Source organism: Eriocheir sinensis, chromosome 10 (assembly GCF_024679095.1).
Source record: "Eriocheir sinensis breed Jianghai 21 chromosome 10, ASM2467909v1, whole genome shotgun sequence".
Classification (NCBI taxonomy): domain Eukaryota; kingdom Metazoa; phylum Arthropoda; class Malacostraca; order Decapoda; family Varunidae; genus Eriocheir; species Eriocheir sinensis.
The window spans coordinates 20,221,560-20,233,875 of NC_066518.1; the positions used below are offsets into that span (position 1 = coordinate 20,221,560).

A 12,316-nucleotide genomic window follows, 5' to 3' on the forward strand; every position below is an offset into this window, starting at 1 on the left:
TGTGTGTGTATTTACCTACCAAGTTGTATTTATATATATATATATATATATATATATATATATATATATATATATATATATATATATATATATATATATATATATATATATATATATATTGCATATATATTATGGTATGTTATGGTATTATGTTATATATCAGCCCCCCCCACCACCCCTTCACCTGGAGCTGGATCCGCCACTGTCTGCACACATGCACTTGGCCACCCGGATGGTGGCGAAGCGCAAGATGTCGACGGTTTACAATTTTCCCCATAAGAATAATGGTTCAAAGTTTGCAATTTCAACGTTTGCGACCCGCAACGTCGACCTATTTATCACAAACTTGGAGACAGTACTGTACTACTGATTTCACTAATGTGTGTGTGTGTGTGTGTGTGTGTGTGTGTGTGTGTGTGTGTGTGTGTGTGTGTGTGTGTTTTGATCTGTTAATCTGTATTTACAGGGTACAATAAGTGCTCAAGCAGATATTTCCTGAGGTGGAGAGCATGATACAGAACAGGGTTGGCATTGGTCTCTAGAGGAAACCAAGCGAGCCATATGAAGCTGCCAGACAAACTATGACCACCACTAGCTATGTCTTTTAGAAAGGAATTTCAAAGTTTTGACTTCACTAACAAAATCTTAAGTCATAATTTGAGTGAGTCCATTTTAAATTATTTATTTATCTATTCTAGCATTTAAGTGATGGCCAATGAGCATGCTTGGAGTAGGTTACTTCATGCACAACTATTGTACTGATACTGTCATCTCCCTGTCTGGTTCTGTCTATGCTACAGGGTGAGGCTGCTCTAGTGACAAGTTCAGTGTTAGATGTACAGAACACAACAGTTAGTAGGTTAAACCAGTAATACTGGGAATTCATACCTCATTCGCAACTCTTCATCAATATACTGCAATAGGCTCCTGTAGAGAGCAAGGTATACAAAGAATAAGTTAGATAGCAGGAGCAATTTCATGTTGGGGTGGTGGTGGCCCCATGAGATTAACAAGACAATATGGGCTAGTGAGTTGTGTTTATATGTGGCCAAGCATTCCACTTATCCAAAATGTGAGTCTCAGTTTCTTTCTAAAGCAAAAAATCTTATAGTGAAAGTTAATGGGAATTCACAAGTTCATTACATTTCATTGGACTGTAAGTGCCATCTTGGGGTTTAGATGGTGAATAGGAAAACTTGCATGCTAAAATAAAATAAAATAAAATAAAATTTATGAAAGAAAAACTGTTTTACTTGAGGGAATTTAAGAGGTTAGTGGCACACTGAGGGACACAACTCACCCTAGAGGAACAAAGCCACCATTTGCCAGCCAAGCTACACCTACCGTGACAACATACACAGACCATTAGAGGCTATCTCTGTCACATCCAATGCCACATACCTACACTGATAATATTAGTATCAATCTTCTGCTAACTATCAATGGGTTAGACAACATATAGCCAGACCTCAGTCACTGAGTTCTGATAAGTCCATCTGTTCTCATCCATTATGTACAAAAACAGACTAAAAAGTTGAGTTTTAGTCTACCTGAATAAGACATTATAATTAAAAAAATATCATCAATCTGTTATGTTAATTATTATTTTATGATAAAGCCGGCAATTCATATCAGAGCAGTAAGCTGGAAAAGAATAATAGCCTTACTCATAATTGAAATTAAGGTATAAAAGTCATGCTGATCTAAGGGGTGGGGGTGGGGGGAAATGCTTTCATTTCATACAAGCTATGTACAGGAACAACATAAAATTGAACTAATAAAGATGGAATCACTGAAAAGAAATAAAGATAAATCTAGGAACACCTGAAATTATAAAGGGTCATGACTGACACTCCTGAACACAAAGCAAGATTTAAAAATAATGTAATAAAAGCTATTAATAAACCAAAAACAAAAAGGCAAATCTGACACTTCCTTCTAGAGCATCCCAGGATTTCCAAGTTATTGTTTTCAAGCAATGATGTCAAAATAGTACTCATGCCAAACTTGAATATATTTTTGCTTCTGAACTTTTGCAAAATTGGTTGAGAGCATAATGGCAAAGTTAAATTTCAAACATCTGAAGATAAATCTGGAGCCATTCACTACAAAACAAGTTAAGACAAATTGATGAGACAACTAAAAGGAATGACACCCTCCCTCTCAAATGGAACCATTCAAAAACGCTGGCCATGAAACTACCTTGGAGACATTCTCAGAACATCAGAGCCTGAGAGAGGGCGCTTCTCCCTCCTGAGGGATTCTGGAACGCCCTCCGAGGCAGAAGGGGCATCCTTGGCATCTCGGAATGACTGAGCGGCAGGTTGGGGGGCATTGAAGGAACCCGAATTGTTCTTCAACCAGTGGCGATGTCGCTTGTTGTGTTGTGAGCGGGTATGGGTGCGAGTGGGGCATTCAGTCTCTGAGTCTGACTGGTCAAATGTAGTCAGGGAATGGTAAGGTACTGAGGAGACATCTGGGAGATCGGGCACCAAACAGCTGGGCCGCTGGCAGTTGACTACAGTGCAAGTGGGGTCATGGTAAGGGACTTCGTCATCCTTGAGAATTAATGGAGTAGTCATACAGCCATTATTGTCAGAATCAGATAAGGAGTAAAAATTGTTACTGTAAAGGTAAGAGTATTCATTCTCCTGTTCCCTCTGACTGTATGGACTGTTTAAGTAGTATTTGTGAGAAAAACTTGGAAGGGGCTCTATCTCACCAACCTCCACATTCCTTACAGATTGTTGGGAATTAGAATTCTGTAAAGAGCCAATTGATAGTTGGTCAAAGGTCAAGTCTGAATGATATGGCAGGTATATGGGGGGTAGGTTAGCATAGTCTTGCTCCGTGTTGTCCATACCCAGTCTAATGTAGCCTCCACTGTCATGGGGTCCACTTTGGGCTGCCTCACTGTGTCCCTCTCGGGTTCTGCGAGCTCCATGCAGGGACTGGGTCCAGGTCATACTATAGACAGCAATGAAGTTCCCTTGAGAACTTATTCACATCAACTTAAAAACATGAGGATAATCACAGTGTTAAGTTAACACTTAGGTGATTATATGCTCACTAGTGATGAAAAGAAAACTGCCCATGTAGTTGCATCTACACACTAGTCTTGCACCAGAGACAAGTATGACTTCAGGACTTTTGTTTACACTACTGAAATGTTGATGAAATTATACTGACCCTCCTATTTGTTCAAAAGGTGTAATATTTGCGTTAAGCAGTAATATCAGTGAGTGCGTAGAGTTGCTTCCCATACCCTTGCTAACATCCAAAAATTAGTATTAGCTAAGTTGAGTCAACAGTGAATAGTACCTAGTGAGGCCACATTTTTGATAAGTTCTTAATTTTGTCGGTAGTCAGATGCACATAACTTGGCTTAATGCAGTGATGAAATTGTGAATGGTTTAATTTTATTTAGTAGGCATCATCATCAGCATTATCCTCATCTCTACGGTTTCCTGTGGATTGGGTGGGGAAATGATAATGTCTAAATAAATAAAATAATAATCATAAAAAATAAAAAGTGGACAAAAGTGGCAAACAAGGTCTAATAGTCCAGTGAAATGAGATCTACTGCTTCCCAAACCTCTACAAATGACTTTGAATGAGTCACAAATTGCATCTCACAGCCCATCAGTCTGAGGCAAGAAATGATTTCCAGGGAAAAAAAAGGCTTATATCATTCATTCATTTTGCTCTATGATTTTCCTCCCTCTCTCATCAGGTCTTTTGCTTCCCCTCTCTACCAGTTCATATTCAAGTCAGACACCTTGAACCCTTTTGCATGTCAGATTACATCACCATGTTTGTTGTGTTTTGAAGTTTCCTTCACAATTCTGAAAATATAATTTTGAAATTTCCAATTTCGATTGCATTCTAAAATTTATCTGAGTAATAGTCTACCAGATTAACCATCCATGAGACTCACTACCAACTCTGAATTGAATTGAAAAAACTGAGGCGCATTTTAAAAAGGTTCTTTTTTGAGATGAGGGGACAATAAACAGATAACGAGCCCACTGAATAAAGATTGCCATATGCCATGTAAAGATCACAAATATCCTTGATAAATTCTTCTTTTTAATGGTTTTGTTTTGTTTTCTTAATTCATGCTATCCTTTAAGGAAACAAACCAGCTATCAATCAATCTATTAATATCTCTGATAAATGCCTGGATGGGGTGATCATGGCAGGTGTCTCCAATTTTCTGCTATGGCACTCCCTTTCCTCAAATTAAATTTTAATCTCTCACCTACCAACACCTTCTCAATAATACTAATCCATTCTATTGATCCATTTTTGGTGTTCTTTCCCTGACACCACTTCCCTTCATCTTGCTCTCACACTCTTCACAAAATCCTCATTCATTCTTATCACACACCCACACCAATTCAAAGTACCCAATTTCACCCATTCAATCACTCCACAATTTACTTCCCTTGCTGTTGCACCCATACTGAATGTCTCAGATACATATTCCTTACCTTTTCCATCCCATCATGACACACCACATGTTCCTCTCAGATAGCTCATTTGTGATTACCATGCTACATTCCCCATCCATGTTTCTGATGCATGTGACCAAACCTATTGCATAACTTTATGGGTATTCAAACTGCATTAAGCCAAGTAATCAAAACAAAGATCATTGGTTAAAATGAATTAGTGTACAACAATATTAGCTCTAAGTTCATGAAGGATGCTGTTAAATATCTAATGTTACTTGAAGCTATGCTGTATAGTACTGAGATATACTGTAATATACTAAATATAATTAATAATTGCATTTCATTAAGATATCTCAGAAGTATTATATTTTTCTACAACTCAGTTACTTGTGCAACTCAACAAAATTGTAGGTATGATATAAAATGACTAATGTTCAAAATTCATTACAATAAAGAACTAAATTTATAACTGCCTAATCTCTGTAGCATAGGCCCACCCCCTTGGATGTAAGAAACGCCAAAGAGGTATCCTGTTCATCTCTTCAATTTAGACAGTAATTCATAATACTCATGGTCCTAATTGATGGCCTCCAGAATTATACAAAGTGATATATAATAATGCAAAATAGGGACCTGGTGCAAAATGTTACATAGTTTCATGTTTCCGATGCCTTTTCAAAGAGGCTATTAGTATATACTTAAAAATCCCAACTTCCTTTTTTATCTTCTGAGGCTAAACTAAAGAAAAAAAAAATGATGCTCTTATAAAGATGACATCAAGTTAAAGTATTTGGTTCAAGAAGTTATGAGTAGGTGACTCAGCCAATGAAAGGAGGAACAGTAGCTGAAATATTCCTCATATCAGCCACTTCACACACTCAAACTGTAGCTAACGATATATATATTTTTAAAAAGAATCCCAACTCATAAAAAGGAGTTAATATTGAATTTATTTATGATGGTGCTCCAGACACCTATCTGCTTTTCAAACGTCAAATTGTACACGCAACAGTATTTTGTTCAAAATCACATCAACATAACTTGATATTCTGTATATACTTCCCTCTTGCTAACTGAGATTCCACCATACTCTAATAAACCACAACTGCAATACCCTACAGAAAACTGCTGTGACAGCAATACTAAAGATAAGGTGCAAACTATATGATGTTACATATTTAATGGTAAAAAGCTGTAAAATATGCAAATAGGTTAAATAACTTGTATGAAATGAAAGCATTTGGGATCCAAAAATATAATGGAGAACATTTTAAAAAGCTCCCTACACTATTACTTCAACTACCAAACAAATAAAAAAGCAGGGTGGAGGACTACCAAGTTAGTTCCTAGTTATAAAATGAATATGGGTGGTTTAGGTGGTTGGTTATACAAAAATATTTAGTAACTCAGCAGCTGTAAGCACTGGCCAATTCCATGAGACTTACTTTCAAAAAATATTATTTACATGCAAATTAATACAAATAATGACTTCTTAAAATATCTTCAGCACATTGTCTAGTTATGAGTTTGCTTAAGAGCTTTCAGCCATGTGGATCCATTCAAGTTAAGTATACTGTGGATGGGTGACATTTATTTAGCTATTTGATATTAAGGCACTCGTAAACCTCATTTGACTGAGGTCACATAGTGCACTAGGAGGTAATGGGTTCCAGTCTCATATGATACCAGTTTTAAAAGGAAGTTACTGATGAAATATCAAGCATGGTAAAAATAAAGGTTAATCTTAAGAAAGAAATTTCAGTATATCTCAAATGAAATACAATGAAATATTTTTTGTCTAGGAGGAAAGTGTATGTGGTACAGAACAATTACAAAAAAGAGTAAAGCCATTTATAATCACTTGGCAATAGAAATTACAGCTGCTGAGCAATTTTCTTCCATAGAGTTCAGAGGTATTTATAGATTATATGAAACCAATAAATAAAGTTTATAAAAAGTTAGGACAGATAAGTCATTAATCATCACAGACAAGCAAGTTAGTCCTCACCTTGATAATCAAGTAGGAAAGTCTTAATTCAATTATTAAACATTACTAATTATGAGTATTTGCCTGAGGGCTTCTGTGATGCATTAAGGACAAGCCTCAGCATTTATAGAACTCAGGAAAGTAAACCTTCATATAATATTTCAAAAGGAGTTAAACTTGTGTGTATGTGTGTGTGTGTGTGTGTGTGTGCATACATTAGCAAAGTCTCTGGATGCTAGACACTGTTAGAGTAATGAGACAATAACACCTTAAATATTCAATAAAATGTCCTATGTACAATAAATTTGTGTATATACAACTATACAACAGAACAGAAGTTCCTGCACAAATTGTCAGTATTCATTATAATTCTAACACACCTTGAGGGTTAAAAGGCAATTACATACTATATGAAAAAACAAAAAAATAACTAGATTAGACTGGAGTTAAAAACTAAACTTTAATACTGTCATCTTTCATAATCCTTAATTGTTAAACTTCATATTTGCCAATATATGGAAAAGAAAGATACCTGCAACACCCTGAAAAAAACATATTAGTAAAATAAATGAATACACACAAAATACCTGCTTCAGATGGGACTTCAGTCAATCAAGAATTTTTTGTACTACATTTTCAGACATGCACTATGCTACTGTGCATGGTATGGTGCAATTTTGTCTTATATAGGGTGATACATCTACCTTCCTGCATCCACTTGCTAATCATCATCAGAAGAAAAAGAAACCTTACAGTGTTGTTGCCTTGAAGTGATTTTCCTGATCACATTACAAAAGACATCTGACTTACTTGGTTTTTACTTCCGTATCAGGGTCATTCCCAATCCAGGCCTCCACTATGTCATGGTTATCCAGCGACACCTCACCCTCCTGCAAAGTGCTCAATTATAATATCAAGACATACTATTGCAAACAAACAAAGATTCTTGAAACATCATCATTGTCCTTGTTACACTCAACTAGCCAGTTCATGAAAAAAACAATAACTCATACAACTTAACAGCAGGGCATGCAGTATGGGATAGTATGATACCTTTATTGTAATTTGTACCAAATAAAAAATTCAGTACCATAACTTTGCACAGTACCTAGGTCTCGCAACTGTACTTTACTACAGTAAAACCTCACCATTTGCACACTCACCATTTGCGCAGCCTTAATTTGCGGCCATCACCACCATTTGAGCAGGTGGTCCTGCCATTTGCGCACCTTGCCGCTATGGTAACGGCGTCTCACTGGCAGCAAAATGGCGTCCGCTGATCTTCTCAGGACGTTTACTAGCTGTTTTGGCAGCAAAATGGCGTCCGTTAATCTTCTGAGGACGTTTACTAGCTGTTCTGGCAGCAAAATGGCATCCACTGATCTTCTAAGGACGTTTACTAGCTGTTCTGGCAGCAAAATGGCGTCCGCTGATCTTGAGGACGTTTACTAGCTGTTCTGGCAGTAAAATGGCATCCGCTCATATTCTGAGGACATTTACTAGCTGTTCTGGCAGCAAAACGGCATCCGCTGATATTCTGAGGATGTTTACTAGCTGTTCTGGCAGCAAAATGGCATCCGCTGATATTCTGAGGATGTTTACTAGCTGTTCTGGCAACAAAATGGCATCCGCTGATATTCTGAGGATGTTTACTAGCTGTTCTGGCAGCAAAATGGCATCCGCTGATATTCTGAGGATGTTTACTAGCTGTTCTGGCAGCAAAATGGCATCCACTGATATTCTGAGGATGTTTACTAGCTGTTCTGGCAGCAAAATGGCATCCGCTGATATTCTGAGGATGTTTACTAGCTGTTCTGGCAGCAAAATGGCATCCACTGATATTCTGAGGATGTTTACTAGCTGTTCTGGCAGCAAAATGGCATCCGCTGATATTCTGAGGATGTTTACTAGCTGTTCTGGCAGCAAAATGGCATCCACTGATATTCTGAGGATGTTTACTAGCTGTTCTGGCAGCAAAATGGCATCCACTGATATTCTGAGGATGTTTACTAGCTCTTCTGGCAGCAAAATGACGTCCACTGGCGGGCTACAGCTGTCTACCACCCGCGCGCCCTCTGCCGCCAGTGAAGAACACTGCCAACATACACAACATGTCATTTCCCGCCTTAACCCGATCGCCTCTCCTCGTCTCGTGGTGACTGCGATTATTCGATGTTTTCTGCCTCACCTTTGCACCACCATCATGCTGCACGCAGCGTCATCGAAGCCTAAACCCCGGAAGAACCCGATGATGACCATAGCACAGGTGGAAGTGATTAAGAAGGTGGACAGTGGAAAAAAAAAGCGAGAGATTGGCCGCGAGTATGACGTGTTTCCTGCCAGCAGACCTTTTTTTGTTTGTTTTTTTGTTTTGTTGTTGTTGTTGTTGCTGGTAGTGGGGGTTTTGGGCCATGACCACCCATAGGTACTTTTCCCTATAGGTTATTAAGTTCGCCATTTGCGCATTCGCCATTTGCGCACCTTCAGACCGCCCATATATTCGCAAATGATGAGGTTTGACTGTAGTATGATAAAATATCAACATAATTTGGAGTCCAGTTCTTAAGTTTCCACTTGTCAGGTTTGGGAGTCCCTTGAGAGGACTGAGATGGGGCAACACCTTTCTAACCCCATTTAGCCCAGAGGCCAAGCCTCTGAAGTCAGGGATCAGTTCAGGACAGGGTGGATTAATGGTGCTACCCTACTGACCTCCCCTCAGTTCTGACTGAGGGAACTGAGACCAGTCCACACCCATCCTGAAGCAGGTGCCATGCAAAATGCCAAGTAATGCTGGGACAAGGCATTAACCCAGTAGCAGTGGGGATCATGTTTCTTAATGGTCTCTCTAAGCAAGAAAAATGAGAAAAAATCATCACTCATACACACCATTTCATAATATATATCAAAGCTTTTGTGATCAGTTGATGTATCATCTATTTTTGGGGGTTTATTTCATGGCACAAAATTGGCCCGTCGCTGCTACACGGTAAAGCCACAAATTTGGCTAGTCGCTGCTACCGGGTTAATAAGGACTGAATGTTGCTTGCAGATGTTTGTGTTCAAGCAGGCAAGTTAGAACATTCCATTTAACAGACCTTTTCTGAGAGACACGGGGAATGGGAGTCTGATATGGGGGGGGGGGGGGGGGGGGACGGAGCTTGGTGTGTGTGTGTGTGTGTGTGTGTGTGTGTGTGTGTGTGTGTGTGTATTTACCTAGTTGTATTTACCTAGTTGTGACATACGGGAAAAGAGCTAGGTTCGCGCTGTCCCGTCTCCATATCCGCTCTTATCTAACTTTTCCTTAAAATCATGAATGTTTCTTGCACAAACCACCTCCTCCTCCAGTCTATTCCATAGCTCAATGCTTGTGTTTGGGAAGCTAAACTTTTTCACATCTCGCCTGCATGTGGTCGCCCTCAACTTCTTTCTATGTCCTCTCGTTTCTCTCTCGTTCCACATACACAGGTCCTCTCTGTCCAGATTCTCCACCCCGCTCGCCACCCTGTGCACCACTATCAGGTCTCCTCTCTCTCTTCTTCTCTCCAGGGTTGTGAGCCCCATGCTATTGAGTCTCTTCTCATATGTCCGATCACTAAGTTCCGGTACCATCTTAGTTGCCACTCTCTGCACTCTTTCCAGCTTTCTTATGTTCTTCTTTTCGTGAGGAGACCAGACCACTGATGCATACTCCAACCTTGGCCTTATCATTGTAACTATTATTTTCTTCATCATCTCCTCGTCCAAATACAAAAATGCCGTCCTTATGTTCCTCAGCAAATTTATAGTTTGTCCCATTATCCTGTTGATGTGTTTGTCCGGTGACATGTTCTCTCAGATAGTCACTCCCAAATCTTTTTCTTCCATCCCTCTGCATATTATCTCACTTCCCATCTTATAATCGTATTCACATCTTCTACCACTCCTACTAAACTCTATTTTTTTACATTTCCCAAGTTTGAATTCCATCTGCCATGTACCACTCCACTACCATATTTTATCCAGGTCCCTCTGCAGTGCCTCACAGTCCTTCACATCATTCACTCGTCTCAATAGCTTTGCATCATCTGCAAACAAGCTCACATAGCTGGTCACTCCATCCACCATATCATTTATATAAACAGCAAACATTATTGGCGCCAGCACCGAACCTTGTGGGACCCCACTCCTCACTGGGCACCAGTTGAAAACCCTGTCCCTGATTATCGTCCTCATTTCCCTGTTAGTTAGGGAGTCCTCCAGCCATTTAATCAGTCCATCACCCACTCCACCCCTATCTTTAATTTTCCAAATTTGTCTTCTGTGCGGCACTTTGTCGAATGCCTTTTTCAAATCCAGGTACACTCCATCCCCCCAGCCTTCTCTCTCTTGTATTAAATCTGTCACCCTTGAGTAATAACGTAACAAGTTGGTGACACAAGATCTCCCTCTCCTGAATCCAAACTGGCAATTCGAGATAATTTCCTCACTTTCTAGGAAATCCGACCACCTGTTTTTAACCAGCCTCTCGCATATCTTCGCAACCACACTAGTGAGTGATACCAGTCTGTAATTTAATGAGTCCTCTTTCTTTCCTCCCTTAAAAATTGGTACTATGTTCGCTCTCTTCCAATCTTGTGGTACTCTTCCTCCACTCAGGGAGGCCCTCATTATGGAGTGCAGTTTCTCTGCAAGTTGCTCACTACATTCTTTCAAAATCCACCCTGATACTCCATCTGGCCCTGTCACCTTTCTTACATCCAGCTTGTTCAAGCTTTCCTTGACCTCCTGCACCGTTAACTGTATCTCCTACATAACCCTTCCTCTTTCCTGGCACGATGGTTGTACAAATTCGTCTTCTTTTGTGAAAACTCTATGGAAACTGTTGTTCATCACTTCTGCCATCTCTGCTGGGCCCTCATATGTAGTTCCATCCATTTTCAGTTTACCGATTGTTTCTTTATTCTTTAATTTGCCGTTCACATGTCTATAGAATAGCTTAGGTTGATCTTTGCTCTTGTCGATTATATCTTTTTCATATTTCCGTTTTTCTTCTCTTCTAATCTTTGTATATTTGTTCCTTGCTTGTTTGTAATCGTTCCACAAGTTGATTCTTCTTCGTCCCCTCCATCCCTTCCAAGCTTCCTCCTTTCTCTTTCTAGCTGCCTCGCATCTTTTGTTAAACCATTCCTTTTTACCAACATCCTTTTTGGTTACCTTAGGGACATATCTATTCTCGGCTTCCTTGTATAGCCTTAGAAACTCTTCCCACTTGTCTTGTGTACTCTTGGCTTTGTACAGCCCACTCCAATTTGCATTTTCAAAAAAAGTTCTCATGTTAACAAAGTCTACCTTACAGTAGTTACTTCTCCCAATTTTGTGATACTCTTTTCGGTCAATCGTTCTCTTTTCTTTTACTTCAAATTCCACAACCGCATGGTCGCTCTTTGCTATTGGACAATCTACTTTAAGATTTTCTATTACTTATGGCTCCTTACTATATACCAGGTCAAGTCTTGATGCCTCGCCTTCTTTCCCGAATCTAGTATGTTCCTTAATCCATTACGTCAGCACATGTTCCATTGCCAGTTGCAGGAGTCTTCCTCCCCACGACTCTTCTGTTCCCTGCGTCTGCCAATCCTCCCATTCTACCTCCTAGCAATTAAAATCACCCATTAAAATTATTCTTTCACCCTCTCAACATTCCATCCAGGCAACTCACCGCATCTTATATCATTTGTTCATATTCTCGGGCCTTCCATGCATTGGTTCTTGGTGGCACATACCCAACTACATACTGCTTCCTTCTTCCTTCAGCACCCACAATTTTCACTTTCAGTACCTCTGCCAAGCCTTCACCCTCAATCACCTCCTCCACCCTAATGCCTTTCCTTAC

At 39.5% G+C, this 12,316-nt stretch overlaps 1 protein-coding gene across 8 annotated transcripts in view; it reads right to left on the reverse strand.

The window, feature by feature from the left end:
• LOC126996672 (mitogen-activated protein kinase kinase kinase kinase 3-like) overlaps nt 1-12,316 on the reverse strand; it is an 88,143-nt gene that overhangs the window by 22,107 nt on the left and 53,720 nt on the right. For 3 of the 8 annotated variants that reach the window (XM_050857399.1, XM_050857401.1, XM_050857402.1), the window contains exon 10: nt 7,255-7,334. In XM_050857399.1, the coding sequence (XP_050713356.1) occupies nt 7,255-7,334 (80 nt within the window). Of the gene's footprint in view, nt 1-888; nt 928-2,202; nt 2,968-7,254; nt 7,335-12,316 lie in introns of all 8 variants that reach the window. The other 5 variants (XM_050857394.1, XM_050857395.1, XM_050857397.1 and 2 more) reach the window with 3 other exon arrangements.